General features: G+C 45.0%; 1 protein-coding gene across 2 annotated transcripts in view; it reads right to left on the bottom strand.

The window, feature by feature from the left end:
* Positions 1-852: 852 nt before the first annotated feature.
* Positions 853-19394, bottom strand: part of prdm5 (PR domain containing 5) — a gene marked incomplete at its 5' end in the record, with an annotated part of 31997 nt that continues 13455 nt past the window's right edge. The window contains 4 exons of one of the 2 annotated variants that reach the window (XM_080002433.1): positions 853-1894; positions 4727-4831; positions 8250-8335; positions 16785-16878. In XM_080002433.1, coding sequence (XP_079858559.1) covers positions 1730-1894; positions 4727-4831; positions 8250-8335; positions 16785-16878 — 450 coding nt within the window. In that variant the 3' untranslated portion in view covers positions 853-1729. The remainder of the gene's footprint in view (positions 1895-4726; positions 4832-8249; positions 8336-16784; positions 16879-19394) is intronic. The other variant, XM_080002434.1, reaches the window with a different exon arrangement.

The raw sequence follows: 19394 nt of genomic DNA, 5'->3' as shown, positions 1-19394 counted from the left end.
GCTGGAGTAAACATCAAATTTTTCATTATTATTTCAATCATTTGATCCAAAAAGTAAGCAAACACCCATTTCCCTGCTGTGAAAAAGTAATTGCCACTTTAAACGTTATACCTGGTATCGCCTAATTCAGATACATTGGTAGATTTTCGATTCATGAACTGCCCGTTTCAGGTCCGCTGCAATGCAATAAATATTATAATGCAATAAAAAGTCATTCAAACAGTTTAGAAATGCATACTTGTATACAATACTTTTTTAATGTGTGCGTGTGTTTTAGGAAGCCAAACTCCTTTGCCTGTTACTTGCTGCACGCTAATGAGCATAACCATAACTTTCCTACTTGTTTCCACTGTCCACACGGTTCCCACAATGCAGACTCCTAAGATACTCTCGCTGGGTGAGGACGTTCAGCGAAGGATGAAAGTGAGCGGCAGCTCCTCCCTCCACAGAGAGAAACCATCAGAGGAACTCTTCAGCGTGCGGCTTCAGAGATCAGGCCCGGCGGTTATTGTGGCTTTGGGGGGAAAAAGGAGGCTGTTCTAAGCTGTTGTTTCAAACTTTGAGTCTCCCAGCCCAGAAAATGGTTGAATTCACAACAAAAGTGAAGAGTTTTCCAATGTTATGTGCTCCAATGTCCACAGTCCTCTCGGGAATGAACAGTGGAAATGGAATTGTTGAGTGATGTGTTTTTTTTTCATATGTTTCAAAACACAAGTGTAAAGTGACAATTCACAGTCCACAAATGAGTCTGCACAACAAAAGGACAGAACTGCTTTGTTTTTCCTCAAAATGCATATTTAATAACAACGAACCAACAATAGGAATGTGAACGCATCAAATATTGCCATCAACATTTCGTAACATTACATCACACATGAGAGGAACACAGTACATTGGGCTCATTTTCAACAGTAACTCAGCAGCAGTGAAGCTGCATCTTCAGCACACAGACCATCATCATCATCAAGCCTCCGCAGAAACCATACAGTATTCACCAATAGGTTTTGTTGGTACCATTCACAAATCCAATCTTACACACTCTACAACTATGATAACTTTATTTGAAAACAGCTTCAAACCTGTAATAACTTAAAAAAAAAAAAAAAAACATTTACATTGATAAATCCTCTAACCAGTATGTAAATAAAGACCATGAAAAAATATGGCCCCATGGTACATGGCCCAATAGTAGAGCAAACAGAGTGTGCAAACAGCACTACGTAAACAATTTCTGGATTAGGATTTCATCTTAAGGCAACAGGCTACGGATGTACAGTAATTTATTTGGACAGTATGACACAAAAAGTAAAATACAGTGAGATGTTAGACGGTTAAGAGATCAACCTCAGTCAGGAACTCATTCAGCGTTCAGTGAGGCAATCTGTCTACATATGATATCATTAAAAGAAAGGAAGGGACATTTTTCGGAACATAAGGCTGGTCTAGATGCACCAGCGAAGTAAATCTCTGAATCATTTTTAATAAAGTGTAATATTTACAGTAGGCTTAAGATATTGAACTAGTATTAACCTTAAGGGTTATACTTTCAAAAGCAAACACTGCAAATGTGTTTATATATATATATATATATATATACACACACACACACACACACACACACATTGGCTTTGCCAGCTTTATGAAGAACAAATAAAAAGTAAACATAAGTCTCAAGGCACTGAATTGGAAATCTTGGAAATCTTGGCCCTTCAGTGGGCAGAGCCAGCCGCTAGACTTCCGTTTCCCCGTGCACGTTCTCCATGTGCACTTTGAGGTAGTCGTTCCGGGTGAACTTCTTGTGGCAGAGCTGGCACTCCGCCATGGGCCGGTTGGGGTTGTGCGTGAACTTGTGTCTGCTCAGCATCTTTTTCAGGCTGAACGACAAGTCGCACACCTAGAAAACAACAACAGCATTGAACAGCTTTGGAAAATCTTGTGGCACAAAAAAAACCCATCTCTTTGACCCCGCTGACGTCTCATCTCGCTTACAAAGTCAATCTGCTCCTCGGCAAATTAAGCTCCTATCACGGCACATCATGGCCTGAGAAAAACCAAGGCTCATTTGTAAATCACATTCAAAGAGGCCTTCGAGACAGAATTTATTATTATTTTTTTTTACGAAGAGGGAACGCATTTGACTTGACATCCATCACAAATGAGCCGTTTTACACTATTCAAATGACTCCATCGTCTTCTATCAATCACTGTAATCTGCCGTTGGCCAGCATTCAGCGGCAGTTCAAGCCTCACAGCTTGTTCCCCGGTCTGCTCAGCCTGGCGAGGCAGAGCTGAGGTCTGTTGGAGGCGGGAACCTCATTGTTCTCTGCTAAGTCTGTGGTGTCAACCAACTCAGTACGTCATATTTTTAACAATGTTTTGAAAGTATCCACACGCTACTTGTCTGGATACAGGGCAATGAGTGGAGCAGTGAAGGGAACATGTTGACTTCAATGGAAACCCTAGTGTGGCTGGGTATACACAACGAGAAGAGGGATTGTCAATGCTGTGTGAACATCAAACTAATTAGATTTTCTCCATGGTTCCTAAATCCGGTGTATTAAAAAGGACTATGGCAGGACATAGCTTTAGTTTTTAAAGTTATTCCATGCAGCCATCCCAGATCTCAAGCTCTTGCAGATGTGGAAAGCGTGACACAAGCCGACGCCTCGTCATTTCAATTCAATGCAACTTAGTTATGATGCATTGTGCAGTAGATTTAGACTTAATATACTGTGCGTTGCTAATAAATTGATGAGCATAAACCTTCTTTCCTTGAAACGTTATCCAAAAGCCATATGAAAAGTTTTGCAATGATATGTTGAGTCCCCCAGTTATAATGTATGGCCTCTACTCTATAATTTAATTTTTGGCTACAGAGGTAACCCAAGCTGTCATAAATTGCTCGCTCAAACATAGTACCATGTTCTTTCTATATCGTCCGTACAACATTAAACATAGTTATATTTGGAAAAACGATACAGGGTATGAGAACAATGTTGACATTTACTAGATGTCAAAAAAATATTCTTGATGATGCGAAAGGCTCCCCGTCTGCTCTCGGACCAGATGGATCCGTCTGATCCGATGACGCTGCTAATGCCCTATGATGTATACGGCTTACACTCTTTTTAGGAAAACATTGTGTGTACTTCTTTTATCTCGGCCAAAGAAATCCACCCGGAAAATAAAATGCACATGTTATTTCTATTATCTGGAAAAGTTTTGTCTTGTGTTTGCGTCCATGAGAAAGCCTCTTCCAAAGCGACAAAATGAAAGACAGAGTGAAGACTAATCTGGGATTGTCACAGAGAAACACTTTCTGGAGCTGCTCCACTGACAATGAATGGGATACTTTGTGGTCTCGGACAGAACCCGGGGCAAGGCTCCGGGGATATGGGCGCATTTTCTGTTTAAGAGCTCACAGCGATGCTATGACTGAGGCCCTATTTTGGCGAAAGTGCTCAAATGAATATTCTCTAAGTCCGCAGAGTAAGCCTCCCCTCCATTTCAAAGGATTACCTCTGCAAGTGTCTTTGGGTGGTGCCATAAATTTAACAGCTCTCCAGATTCGGGCTTTGGGAAACAATTGTTCCCTTAGGATGAGGGGTTGGATCCTAGAGCATCTGCGCTTTGCTTCACACAGCCTTGGTTGCAGGGCTATGCGCAGGAAATCGGGTAAATGGCTACTCAACTGAAAACCCAAAACAAGCCTTTTTGGTCCTCGTAGTAGTGGGGAGTGGTTTTGGCGCCATCTGTAGGTGGGCAGAGCCAGCATTGGTAGCCGGAAGGGGATGCAGCTGCAGGAGATTGAGGTCATTAGCAGAGTCTTAAAAGGCTGCTCTGTTTTCACCTCTCTCCTGCCAGCGAGGCTGGGCTCTCACTCAAGATGGCGTACTACGGCGAGTACGTAAACGTTTGTCTGAAAAAACAAACGTTTCGACTTTTGTTACAATAAACGTCGAACGAAGACTGGTTTTCCGTTCCGCCGGCTTCCTTGTCCTTCTCCTACCCCACAAACGAAGTGAGACTTAAAGTCCTACACTTAAAGGAAAACTCTGACTTTTTTTTTAACTTAAACCAGGAGTTATCGGGAGTCAATCTGAGGCCAACCATGGCAGCATTATGCGTCTGTCAGCGGAAGCTATTCTCTCAATACTTGATCAATTTCAAAGATTCTGATGCCAATCAATCGGATTGACTCCCAATGATGAAAAAATAAGGTGAACATAAAAGATAAGCATTCTTATGGTGCAACTTTACTCAAACTATACAGTACATAGCAGAAATGTGGACATTACATTTTCTCCAATTTTAAGGAATACAAGAGCGTGGCATCAACAGAGCCTTAAATGGCTTCATCTACACACCAGCAATACCCTCCATCACGTGTTCTCCCTCTTGTCTCTGAGAATAATTATTACTCCTGCCGTATTATAAGCAGAGGGTAATTTCTCCCTCTGATCCTCTCAATGTGTTTACGTGAGATCAGCCCACTAGGCCACTCCAGAGGAGGGAGATCCTTATCTACCTCTTATTGGTCCCCCCACACCCCACCCCCCAACAGCTGGCCCGGTGCCAGCAGCTGCTAGATCGCTGTTAAACATGCACAGATCCACACACACACACACACACACACACACACATCCAGAAACTACATGGAGGACAGACGCTGTGGGTGGGTGTGAGGATCTGGGGGGGGGGGGGTTAGAGGTGGTCGGACACTCACGTCACACTGGAAAGGTTTCTCCCCCGTGTGCGTCCTCATGTGCTCGTCCAGCCCTCGTTTCTGACTGAACGCCTTGTTGCACTCACTGCATTTGTACGGCTTCTCCTGGACAGATGGAGAGATGGATGGGCAGACACACACACACACACACACACACACACACACACACACACACACACACACACACACACACACACACACACACACAGAAACACACACACATCACCTCTTAATACACAGCAGGGCGGATTCTTGAGACAATACTTCCGCCCGTCCTTCCACATATGGACAAAACCTGGAGGAAGATGTATCCAACATGTACTGAGGCTTTCTCTCTCTCTCTCACACGCACGTACGCAAACACAAACACACACACACACACACACACACACACACACGATGATATACACATGCCAATACACATTTAGCACAGATGTAAAATATAGAAATACAAGAATAAATTCACAAAGAAATTTGTGAGTGAGTTTACGGAGATATAAAATGAGAGATTGCACAGCCCCCGCAGTAGGGAGGAAATGAGCGACATAGAGGCCATCAGAAACACATGGATTCCTCAGAAGACGAAGGAAAACATGCTGCAGTGAAGCCCTTTGAACGTGTATCAGAGCACTGGCACGGTGGTGCTGTGGAATATCACTCCTCTGCCTCCACGCCCCGTCATCTTACCAAAGAACATTTCCTTCCCGGCTTCTTGGAGGCCTGTCTTCAATGTCAGTCAAAGGGGATATCTCGCTGTGGGTGTGTGTTTTCACAAAAGCTGTGTCCATGTGTGTCTGTGTATCCAAATGCCTCTCGTGTGTTTTACAGAGTGGATAACCTCTCAGGGTAGGGTTTGTATACATAATGTTTTTTAGGGGGAAAAGTGGCGACACTTAAAAGACTTTGAGTTTGAGCCTGAGAAGTAAGAAGCACGTAGATAGGAGTTTGGGAAGTAGAGTTCCTTGTTAGACTGTCAGTCTTTGGGAAACTGTTTTTGACAAGTCTGGCTGATAGCAAAGGCTCTACCCATTTGAAGCTTAGTTGTCATAGGAACAGGGTGAATGCAGGAAATAAGGGTCCTGGGAACAGAGCTATCTTGTGGGCGGGACAAGGAGTGCCCAATGACACAGGATACAAAAGGAGGTAAAGATCAGGTTCATTGCATGTTTGTGTTTGTGTGTGTGTATGTGTGGGTGTGTGTGTGTGTGGGTGTGTGTGTGTGTGTGTGTGTGTGTGTGTGTGTGTGTGTGTGTGTGTGTGTGTGTGTGTGTGCGCGCGAGCGCGCGCGCTCTATGTGCCACTGTGGGAATAATGAAAAAAAAAAAAAAACATCCAATAAAATTTGAGCTGGGAGTTTGGGATGGATGCTGTGATGGTCTGAACGGTTCCAGTTCTTCAGTCGGGTTAACAGGGTGAGCGTTTCCCAGCGAAGAATCTCTTTTCCATTAGGGGAAAAAAATGTTTCTTGAATAGCAGATAAAGCAAACCTATAATGGGTCAATGTTCAGAGGTCAGGAAACACATGGGCAGACTTATGTGATGCGCGTACCCAGAATGCATCGCTGTGACCCCGGTAACTTCGAACATCTGTACCTGGTAACCTCCGGTCTTTAGCAGCTGTTCAGCCTTTAGCCTTTGACCCTAACCTTCCCTCCGAATCTGACCACTCTCTTCGGCGGCCACATCTATGAATGCAAGGATAAAACCTTGTTTATTTACCCCTGGAGAAGCTAGTGTCTCATATTTCTTGAGAAATGTGTGGGATTTCTTTTTAAGAAACACGGCAACAGGATGTCTGTTATCCTTCCTTAAGTTTCCAGGCTTAATCTAAAATAAAGAAAAAACAATGTATATCTGTTCAGCTTTGGGTCCACAGCACAGCTCTACTTTAATTTATTAATCAATAGAGTGTTAAAATCAACAGTGAAAACTGTCTCAGTGGCTCGACATATTCAGGAAAAGGAGCCAGAATTTCTTGCCGTCTTGCCAAAGCAGGGAAAAAAAAACAAAAGAAAAAAAACAATGTCGTGCACGGAAAGAAATTTAAACCAGTTTGAGCAGAGATCAAAATGGTATCAATAAAACTGTGTCTGAACAGCAGCAGTAATGATCAGCGTCTCGTGTGAGCGGCTCCCTCTGATGTGGTCAGTGGAATAAACACGCCAGCGACAAAACAAATCCATCTAAAATGTATTTTGCACGTTCACGCCGAATCCCACCGCCGCCTTCGGCCAAATGACATTTGTTCAGCCCGGCACTGACTTCATCTGCTCCTGCTATTTGTCACTATTTAGTCCATATTTCAGAACCGTCTCAGCGCCCTGAGCGAAGGCAGATCTGGAAACATTAGCGAGCGCGTGTCCGTCAAGCACAGCGGTCAAATCAGCCGCTGGCCCGGAGAATTGAAAGCAAATGATTTAATTGGAGAGACGTCTGCTCCGAGGCTGGATTCCTCGATATTTCCGAAAGTCAAACTGGGATTAAATCGCCCTCTATTCAGATAGTTCGAAGTCTAAAAAACGAACATAAAAAGTTGTCGACGAGCCACCGCGATAAAATGCTTTTTCAAAGTTGAACGGTCAAAAAAAAACACACAAACGGAAACATATGTGCCATAGGAGGGAGTAAGATGTGAAAGGAGAGAAATGAGCGAACGAGAGAGAAAGAGGGAGCGAGGAAGACAGTCAAGTGCTTTGAGTTTCTACTGGCACTAGGAGCGGCGCTTGGTCAGCGGCCATGTCCAGGCCCAGGAAATGAACTCATGAGGTCCGGAGCCTCGATACCTTTCACTTCTCCACCCAAACAGGCTTCTCCGCCCGTCCGCACCACTCGCTCTCTCTCTCTCTCTCTCTCTCTCTCCAATTTGTGTCCTAAGAGGCGAGGGGAGTCTCATTTAATTTAAGCCTTTTTGCACGTTCTACTTCTACTTCTTCTCTCTCGTGTCTCTAGGTGTATTTGGTCTCTCGATAGTACAGAGGCCTGGAACTGTGTTGGGTTATTACCTGCACAGACGGGAGCTTTACAGTACCATTGATGGCTGCACTGAAATCCGAAGCGTGGCATTTGAGATTGAATAATAAAACCCGAGGACACCTTGAAGTAGTGTTTCTCTCGCTTTCTCTCCCTCTCTCGCGCTATAACAACAAAAACACTCCCTCACTCCAAGACTCCTCACATATATAAAATGCACATTATATAAGTTGCTTTTGAATATTTAATAGAAACTTTCCTGTGGTTTGAGATAGAATTTCAAAAATGGCCAGATGGTCTGCCGGTTAAAAACATCACGCAAACTTCATAAAAAAAAAAAAGAAAAAAAGACTATCGCTACTTCCTGATGGACATTTTACACTGGCTGAAAATAACTATAAAGTCATACGAGAAGGATGTAAAGAATGTGAAATATGGTCACGCATGCTGAGTGTGCGTGCCCCGGTGTGCGGGGCGGACATGATAAAAGAAATACGAAATCTTTTCAATGCGAGGAACGGTTGCTGAGGCTGTGGTGCGAGGAGGGACTTACGCGGGTGTGCGTGCGGATGTGCATCTTCAGGCCGTCGTTCTTGCTGAAGGCTTTGTCACAGTACGGGCACTGGTACGGACGCTCGCCTGGGGAAGGAAGGGAGGCAGGAAGACATCGGTCAACGGGCAGCGTGCACAAGAGCCCCATCGCGTCCGCACGAGGGCGGAACGCGAGGAGGTAAATCGTCCGCGGTCACACTCCACACTTTGATCTGGGAAACATGAGCACGGCCTCTCAGATACAAAGACGGAGCTGGACCACGGTCATAAACGTCTCCGTGTAGGACGGATCTGCCCTTTAAGATATCGGATATGGGATGTAAAGGGCTGAGGAATATGTGTTGTTTTAGGAGTTTGTAGGCGTCTTTATATTCATTTTTTTAGCCTCTATCCTCATTTACTCTGACCCCACAGAAATGGTGGTGAACAAATGTATAAGCATACATGAAAACTGCTCCTAAATCAATGTCAAAACAAAGTGGTTTATTGAAACTACAATGCAAACAAAACAATGAGTGTTCGACGTGATTTATCAACAGCTTGATTCCATAAACATAAAATCAATTCAGTATGGGCTCAGTATTACCACTTTTTAACAGTAGCCTGTGTGCAGGAACTTCATCTTTATATCTTTAACAGAATATAACAGAAAGAGCACAACTGTGACTGTAACTTCATTTAGGTACATAAATTTTATTTTGCTCTCGCATATCTGGTGGGAGAGGAAAAAAGCTGAGTGTGTTCGATTTGGATAATCGTGATTCTAATGTCTATATCGTCCTTCAAGGTAAACCATTATGAGTTTTGCAATAGCATCCCGTTTGTATAAATAATACTGACACGTCCTGTCATGTTCACTTTCTGTTTTCTTCCTTTTAATCAGAAAAAGTCAAACAGCAAGAGCAGCCGTAAGCTGTGTAAAGAGTTGACAATACAAATGGAAAGGGGATGGATTATTGTGGGAAGAAGAGCTTTCCACCCTGGAAGAGAAAGAAAAACATTGTGATATATTTCAGCGGTTCTGTGCGGCCCGAGTATGGACACATCAAAGTTCCCATTGCCTGAGTGATGAGAGCTGTGTGTGTGTGTGTTTTTGCTGGCGCTGACCTGCTCCTGACTTTAGCTGCAGTTCCCATCATGCTTTGCTGCAGATGCTTTGCTTTGACCTGGCATCTGCTTGAGCAGACATCTCTCCCTGGCAGTCATTAATCACTGATGCACCTTCACCATCCCTCGCAGAGCGAAGGTACCGCTACCTCAGTGCAGCACATAGTGTGCTCTGTGAGCTCCTATTGACCCAGAGCAGAGAAGCACATCAGAAGCTAAGAAGCCTTTACATTGTTGCTTATCCCAGCTCTGATCAAAAGGAGTCCGGCCAGCCCCCTGAAGATCCTATCTGAGCATGCACACACGATGGCCAAGAGGAATTGACAGCCTGTCAGTCAAGAAATACGCCGACACGTGGATCTGTTTACCCCCGAGCTGATCCACGGGCCAGATAGGAGCACCCGAGCTGATTACTAATCTTAAGAAGGAATATGAGGTAACCCACAAAACCACTACAAAACAAAAGCTTCAAGTCGAAAAATACTGCACAAAACTCTCAAATATATATATACAGTACGTATATACACTGTATATGCCCAGTTTTTTTAAGGTACTCGGCAGATAGGCTGTTCCAAGCATCTTGGAGAACTTGCCACAGTTGTTCTAGGTGCCGGTTGGCTGGGTGATGTTGAGATCAGGGTTCGGGCCATACCATCTATTGCAGGACTCCTTGTTCTTCTTTTCTCTGAAGACGTTCTTTATGACTGCATGTACCAAGGAGAATTGGTGCCATTTCAAAGGCAAAGAGTGGTCACAACATATTGATTGGATTGGATATTGATGGATAAATACAAACTATTCTTGGCATTACTTTTAGAAACATTCTCACTTTACAGTTCATTGAGAATTAAGAAGAATTAAGAATCTTTATTTGTCACATGACTGCACTACAAATCATGCATACTGTATATATATATGCACACACACGCACATGCTTTTTTGGATGGTGGCCGGTGAAATGAGGCCTCTGCATTTTTCCCATCCTGGCTTGTCCTTCCTCTGGGGAGGCAGCCAGGAGCAGTGGGCAGTATTTGTTGACGCGCCCGGGGAACTGGTGACGAGTGTCCATCGCTGGTCAGACGATGATGTGTGCATGTTTTTGGTGGGAGTCCTTAGTCATGGTAGGTGGTGGAAACCCCATGCAAACTCCACAAAGAAAGGCTCCTATTTGGGAGATAACCCGCTGGAGCACAGCAAATCAAACCCAGGACCTTCTTACTGTGAGGCAGCAGCGCCACCATACTATATACTGTGAATATATATATACATACACAGTATACAGTATATATACTGTATATATATAAATAGACACATATATAGTATATATACTGTATACTGTGTGTGTGTGTGTGTGTATATACTATGTATATATATATATACACAAATACACACACACACACACACACACAGACACACAGTATATGCTGTATATATAAAGCGAGAGAGAGACAGGATGGACAACATAACAGAAACACGAAATAAAAAGGTATTTAAGTTAAGTACCTAAATCATGATTGCAACTACAGCTGCAGTGGTGAGTCATAAGGTTGAAGGCCAAATCGTGGGATGTACAGGTATCAGCTATAAAACACTAAATATGACTCAGCAGCCAAACTTCAGGTACATCAGTCACTCAAACTGCACAATTATGGAACGTGTCGAAGGGAACCGCCTCAGAAATCATGGCAGCATATGTGGCACATGGACAAACTGCATCAGCAAAAAGGCTCAGCGATCACAAGTTGAAGCTCATCGACAGAGACAGACGGACATTTAATGGCTCAAAACCACAGAACTGAATCAGCACCTCTGTCTCAACAAAAAATGTTGGCAGGAAACATTGGTAAACTTTGTGAAACCTTAGGAAACCTTGGTGTCCAGGGCTAATGCACAAAGACGCATAGCCTGGTGTGAGGAGCAAAACCCCGAACAATGGACAAACTATTACGGTCTGATAGATCAACTTTCATGGTTTTTCCAACATCCGCACAGGTTTACGTTTGGAGGACTCAAACGATTCAACCCACAACGTCTGTTGCCAAAAGTTAAACAGGGTAAGGGATCTGTGATGGTGTGGGCAGCAATGTCGTTGGAGTCGCTGGGTCCAGTTATTGTTCTGCATGGTCATATAACAGCGAAGGACAATGAGACTGTTTTACAAGACCAGGTGCATCATACTGGTGTTGAAACCCTCGGGATGTTCCCATATTCCAGGATGATAATGCCCCCATACACGTTGCTAAACAAAGGGTTTCATGAACACCAGGACTAGAATGGCAGCGTTCCAAGAAGGATTGCAGCTGTTTTTAGGATAAAGGGTTCGCTTTGCTCCTTCTTTGGACCTGATATGTCGCTCTGTGTTTTTGTTATATATTTATAAAAATAAATCATTTTATTTATATTTACATATTTTTTTACATTGCTATTGCTATTAAACTCCTAACAATATATATAAATGAATAAAAAAAAAAAGACGAGTAAATAAAACACAATGCAACGCAGGGAAACACAACGTTTATGTTACTTCAAGGGAAATTATATATGGAATTTGCTATTGGAAATCGCTCTCTCCTGAATTAAGAAATGCCCTGACTTGTGTAAATAGAGCAGCTCCTTGGGGAAACAAGGAAGGTAATAGTAACTTAAAAAAAGACTGTGGTCTTTAAGGCCGATAGCTGCTCTCGCAGCACAGCAATCTAATTTCTCATCCACTTTGTGATGGTGTTATCTCTCTTCAGTGACTAATTGTTACACAAGAAAGCAAGTCGTTTTATTGATGGGGGAGATGCTTTGCCCCTTTAAGTAATAAGGTTAATGAGCTGTGTTTCCATGGGATTCAAAATGCAAAGATGCTTTTAAATCTGGGAGGCACCGTGGGAGTAAGAAAAGTTATTATCATTACAAACACGCACGGTTCACCTTGGTTCCTCACAGCAACGAGTGAAGCTCAGGGAAAGCAATTTGCTTAAACGGTCAGATTGAATAAAAGCTTGGTAACAGTTTATGGATTTTCGACTATTTTCTTTCTTGTTGCTCATTTTACAAATACTGTACAGAGCTAGCAAGGGCATAAAGTAAGATATTATTAAGATATATTACTAATCCAACAAAATGAGAGTGATCTGATGAACATTTGGCATATGAAAGTAAACACCAATCGGCAGATAAAAAAGGCATAAGCCCACCATAAACCCCCACAAGAGGGCTTCCGAGAAACACACAATGTGTATAACACAAACTATAGAAACACCACCCTCCGCCCGGCGTGGAAAGGGTTAACATGACATATGCGCCGAGCGACTATGCATTCGAGAACATGTGCAGAGGGCAGCTCACAATCCGAGCTCAAAATCCCCCTTCAGCTCAATTTCTGCCTCTAGGAGGCTTTTTTTTGTTGACAAACAGGAGAATCTCAATCCCAGATGTGTTTTGAGAAAGAGAAGAGCAAAACCTTGTCTTATGTAGCATGTGTGGTATCGGGTTCGGGCCTGGCGTGGCCTTGGGGAGTCCTGGGGAAGGCATTATGCCGCTAATAGTGCTGGAGCACAGTGTGCCAGTGTACGCTGCGGCTTGGATCGCATCCCTACCAGGAGCTGGCCTGTGTCAGGTCCTACATACTGCAGACACCCACATCCAACAAACACAGAAGCTCACAATAAGTGTGTAGCAGTTCACCTAGTTAACCTGCATGTATTTAGGTTCTGGATGTCTGCAGCTTGCAATTATACAAATACATAAAATGCAAACAGAGACCATGATGGTAGTGGGCAGAGCTGCAGAGTGCCCTTTATATACTATAAACACATACTGTACTTTACTGTGTGTGTGTATATATATATATATATATATATATATATATATATATATACATACACACACACACACACATATATATATATATATATACAGTATATATATATATATATATATATATATACACACACACACACACACACACACACACACACATATATACATATGTATATACATAATACTCGACTCGGGGAAAATCAATCCCTTGTGGGGCCGGGAATAAACAAATGCCACTTTGGGACTGAAGTAGCAACATTCTAGGAACATTCATCTCTATTATTCAAACAAAAGGCTTTGTGTCTGTTCTGTTCAGCATTACTGTAACTGGAGACCCTCCACTTATTTTTCCAGATTGAGCCAGATTGTTTGGGGATTATGAGGGGTGGCTGCAGCGGCGAGCCTGGGATTTGTGTGTGTGTGGAGATGGTAACTGATTTAGCATGTGCCGAAACCGTACACCATCTCTATGACGCCCCCCCACCCCCCCACCCCCTGCTGTGGCCCTCACACTCCTTGTCTGCTAATCGATCCGTTTGGCACCCCTCGAAAAGTAGTGGAGCGCGCGTGCGCGCGCGGGTGTGTGTGTGTTTGGGGGTGTAGATGTGTGTGTGTTTGCGTGCATGCCTGTGTGGATGTGTGTGTGAGTCTGGTTAGCAGATGGTCTGCTTTGTCGCCTGCCTGCCGCACAGCGTTCGTGTTATGGAGAACGCTTTGTAGCTCCGGGCCTCGGTCTGAAAGGCATTAGTGCTGTCCATCAGAAATTAATTCCCGGCTTCCTCCGCTCCAGCTAGACGGTGGACCCTCCATCGGCCCTCCGATGCATGCCAACGGAGGCTGGCGCAGAAACGCGATATCGACTTGTTGGTGCCGATAAGCGATCGCCTTTGATCAGCCGTAGAAACGCTCAACAACTTTTACACTTGACCTCTCCATTATGGCCGAGGTCTCGGTAGAATTCTCCACTTCCTCAGACAGTTCTCTTAAACTCACCCATGTGAGGGAATCCGGATCGGACACGTCCACGTGCTCCACGCCCCTCTTGCCACACATCCATCAGAAGTGAGAACACAGAAACATCCCTCTCAGCACTGTCAGCACCGTCCAAAATGAGCACCTAGAGGAAGCCCACTTAGGAGCTCCGGAACTTATGTATCGAGACATTAGGTCATCAAAATAAAACGAATACAAAACAAGTAATATTTACTGGGATACAGATAAGTTGTATGCATGGTTATGTTGATGTACCCTGTGCAGTAATAGGTTTGGTGAAAATGTGCTTTGGCTTTGGAGTCCTTTGGCAAATTAAGTCATTAATAACATTTGCCATAACTCCACTGCCCTACATCAAGTCACACGTGCCCATACGATCATTCTGACCAATGACGTAGCTGTGCTGCGCTAATGGTGTGGCAGTGTAAAAGGACAGAAAACACCCATCATAAACAGTGGATTTCAGCACGCCCCCCCCCCCACACACACACACCCTCTGACACCACCTCCTCCTCCTCCTCCTCCCCACACACCAAGTTTCCTGACGGAGGTAAATCGTATTTGACATTAAATGAAAAGGTTGTTTTGAGGGGGAAGTAAAGCCCGTGCTGCATGTAGTGAAAGACAGACGGAACAACGCTGAATGCCTTCGGCAAATCCAAAACCAAAAGGCAAAAGTTCTCTCCAGTTGCCAGTTGCAGTTCATTTATTCCCCTTTAAATCATCTCATCGCGCCACCTGACCTTTCCAGTTGGTGTCTGGGGGGTAAAGCGATAGGGGTGAAGGCTCTGGGGAGCTCTCGCGGAGTGTCTGAGTTGAGCAGGTAAATAATCAATGCCGACTGGTTCCTGTGCAGGGGCCGCAAAAAGCCAAACCAGATCAATCGCTTCTATGCTCCGTCCGGAGGAGCCGTCGACGTACGAGCCTTGTGGTGGTGGGGGTGGGGTTTGGGATTGGGGTGGGTGGGGCGGGGGGTGGACTGACAGGGCTCTCTTTGGGAGATTACCGACAGAGGGAACTTCCACCATCTTAAAAAAGTTTTATTTACATGACAAGCACATTTTATGATTTACGCATTCTGCGATGCCAGCGCAATTACCATAACCACACAAGTTGCCATGGTGCCCTCCCAAAAACTTTACATTTCTCAGGGAGAGTCATGTGTGACCAAATTACTCCGCAGCGTTAGGGGAACAAGATGAGCCTTTGTCGGGATTGCGGTCGAGGGAACGACTCACTGTTTCTCTAAACCTTATTCGCCCCACAACCCCCCGCCCACACAAAAACACAACAAACAAAAAGTCCCCCGGCTATAGAATGAGGGGACAGATTTACAGCCAGTCAGGGTCAAGGGTCATCGCGCTGGATGCTTTCTTGGAGTGGTCTTTTCTCTCCTTCCTCCTTTCTTTCTTTGAGGTGTCCCCTCCGCTCCCACCCCTCCCCCTGCGTTCCTCCACAGCCCTCTCTTTTGTTTATTCTATATATATACAATCTGACTGGGCCGCGGCCCACACGGGTGCAGGTTTTCCCCTGCGTCTGTCTCTCTCTCTCTCTCTCTCTCTCTCTCTCGCTCTCTATCGCTGTCTGTCTGACTGTCTGTCCGTCTGTCTGTCTCTTCTCCGACACGCGAGCTAGCTACCAGCATGACACCATATGATTAAAAGAATAACAAAATCCCAATAACACACGCGCCACACGTGTGCGAAAGCTGAAATTCGTGCAAAGACTCAAAGTGCAAAGTAAACAAATGCACAAAGGTTGAAAAAAATGGCACCTCCGAGGAGGCAGGCTGTTTCTCCTCCAATGCTTTTCTGTTAACATCTGAGGAATAGAAAGCGGACGCTATCTTTAATCGTGATTTCAACATTTGCTTATTAGTGCAGTCACTTGGCATGTGCTGGTGATAAAGCGGCGGCTTTATCATCAGACCATTATTCAACGGAAGGATGAAAGCCCGTCCGACATTCTTTTTCTGCCCGAAAGCTTTAAGCACAACGGCCAGATTAAGGGATCGGTGCGGGGAAATGGCTATTGTCTAAGGTAGCTACTTAGCTGGAGAGGATCTGAGCCCGGTGCATCTGTTGGAGGAAAAGAAAGAAGAAGAAGAAGAAGAAGAGCGAACATAGAAACTCTTCCATTACGACGACCTGGGAGGACAACATGAGCGATGAGGAGAGATCTTGAGGGTGGGAGTTATGAAATGCAGGAGGAAAGTGGCAAAGAAACCTACGGGGGAGCAAGAAAGAGTTTTGAGTCCAAGAACTGTGTGTGTGTGTGTGTCTGTGTGTTTGTGTGTGCGTGAGGGAGTGTGTGCGTGTTCGTGAGTGAGTGAGTGAGTGAGTGAGTGAGTGAGTGAGTGCGTGAGCGAGCGAGCGCATGTGTGTGTGCGTGCGTGTGCATGTGTGAATGCGTGCGTGCCAGGTCGTTAAGGGAAACACACAGGAATGTGCGTCTCTCAGTTAAAGGCAGTTTAATGAACATCCAGTGTGAAACCAGCGCGGCGTCACGGCGAAAGCGCTTCTGCTTGCGCTGAGCCCCCGGACCCCTCGCCGAGCACATGATGCTGGCGACAGCTGAGGGCGGGGTCTGTCCGGACCCGAGCCTCCCTCGGTGGCGGGCCACTCACCTGTATGGCTGCGGATGTGGACCCTCAGCGTGCCATTGCTGGCGAACTTCTGTCCGCAGTACGGGCAGATCTTCTCCTTCTCCCCCGTGTGAGTCTGGTTATGGGAACAATGAAAAGCCATGTGGTGGATGTTAGGAGGGGTGGGGTGGGGGGGACGGTTGTAACGCTCAGCCTCACATCTTTGCTCCATTAAGAACAAAATGCGATCTGCTGTGATAACTTTTTACGATCAGAACACCATCAAGAGTATTGGGATTCTGCTCTTTCATCTTTGCAAAATGTTATTTACTCACGTCTGATATGATATGATAAAAAAATAAGCTGTTACAACAAGCCAAGTCTATCTGTGGGGAGGGGGGGGGGGGATACATTTTAATGGCGTCTTTTCCTAACTGGTCTCCCTGGGTATGTTATGGAAAAATATGATTAAATAACTGCATGTCTGACTGCGTGTAGTTGTCAAAAGATTGCTGACTGGAACACACATACATACTTTCTCTTCCAATACAGAATCAATACTTAGGACCTCGTAAAATTCTGAGAAATGGACCTCGTGAATCACTGAATAAATAGTACTTTTATTTGATTGTTGGAAATGTATTTTGTATATATTTCTTTCTTGAACAACACCAATATCGTGATGAGTCATCATGGAATGGGCTGCGTGGTGACGGTTGGATACGTATCATGATCGCGTCATACCGCCAGTCGCCCGGGGATCGGGGATCGCACTCCAAACCAGGAAAGAACTTGAAGACAAAAACAAAAGCGCCAGGAAACAAGTCGCCGAACAGTAACAGTGTTTCGCCGTGACGCAATGATCCGGTCGAGACCTCGACTCGTCTTGTTGCACTTTTACGGTTCTGAATGTTCCTTTTTGCTCAGTTTGGTTGTGACTGGCACCTAACTACCACTGTATTGGCCTCATAGGGGCTGTCCATTTTCTTATTTTTTTTTCTTCCCTTCCTCCACCTCTACCATTTCCCTATTCTCCTCCCTCCCTCGCTCGCTGTTGAAAAGTACGCTCTGCATTCTGCCCCCGGCCCTGTTGTAAATTCCCCAGAACAAACACACGAGTCTGAGCGGCTCAAATCCAGAGTGACAGATTCAACAGCGCTACAACAATACGGCAACACCTCCGCCACCACCACCCCACCCCCACCCCCTGCCCCCCCCGTCCTCCCTTCCAAACCCCTCTCGTGTTTGGTTACGAAAGCTCTGTCCACGTGCGCGCTCACACAAACACAACCGCAAACACACACACATGCAAACACACACACACACACACACACACACACACACACACACACACACACACACACACTCACACATACACACACTAGGACGGTGGAGCCAGCGACACATGCGCACACAGATGCGTTCCAGATGGTCCGGTGTTGCATTGTTTGGAGAGTTGTTTGTTCAAGCAGGAGAAACACTCTGACATAATAAAAAGGAGCGTTACAGCTTTGCCCCCAGTCGCAAACCTTTTCACATCCCGGTAAAATATGTATCCGTGGAATTTATTGGGCTTATAGGTAATCATTACATTCCATCCCCAATGATCTATGTAGGTTTTGAATTGCTCGACACACAACCCTATAATTGCGTATGAATGCACATGTCTCGCCGGCGCTAAGAGCGACGGTGCTCTGTGGTGTAACGTACAAACGTGCTCGTACATGCACACAAAATCCCACTCGAGCAGACACACGCACACACACACGCACACACACACACGCACACACGCACGCACACACACACACACACACACACGCACGCACACACATGCACGCACACCTTGATCTCATGAACAACCCAATCTGTTCTCATCAAGGGGAGAGAGCATTCACTGCTGCACAAGTGTGTTTCTGTAAATGAGCCAGTTCTCCTCATTACTGTTAATTTCCAGAACCAACTATCAGCGGAGCAGGACGACTACAGCACCTGGAGGAAAATGAAAACAGATGACAGGCACAGACAAGATCCATTCTATCCTGCCGTGCGTGAGAAAGGGCACACGGGTTTAGAAACGACATAGTGCGCTATCACTGTATATCCGCTGCAAAATTAAAATACCACCCTAATGAGTTATTAAATCCTGTCATCAGGCTCCTTCGAAAGCTTCTCCAACAGCTGTCGTTATACCGGGACAAGGGGAACGAGGTGTATTGATGAAGCGCTGTAACTCCAGAACATACCACAAAAAGTCACAAGTAAACAAGTGAAATCATCTCATCTCCATGGGGAAAACGAAGGGATGGTTTTAGGCCCCGTCCACACGTAGACAGATCCTTCTGACAACACATTTTCCCCCCCTCCGTCAAAAAAAAAAGATCTCCATCCACAACCAGAATGCAAAAACTATTTAAAGCGCTCACATAAGGATTCCAGGCCTGTTGGGGGCGATAATAACTCATAAAACTTGATGTCAAAACACCACGGAATAACATAAGGAGCGTGCGTACTGAGCTTCTTCATAATATCCATACATGGATGGACAGAAGTTGGAGAGACGTTTCAATTTTTAATAGAGACACCGCAGACGGCACAGGGGTTGTCAGCTATCGTTCCTGGGGTCCTGAACATTTTCAAGAAGCTCCTTTTTTA

Source organism: Zeus faber (assembly GCF_960531495.2).
Source record: "Zeus faber genome assembly, chromosome: 1".
Classification (NCBI taxonomy): Eukaryota; Metazoa; Chordata; class Actinopteri; order Zeiformes; family Zeidae; genus Zeus; species Zeus faber.
The sequence above is the reverse complement of the archived record's forward strand: the minus strand, read 5'-3'. Positions and strand labels throughout refer to the sequence as shown.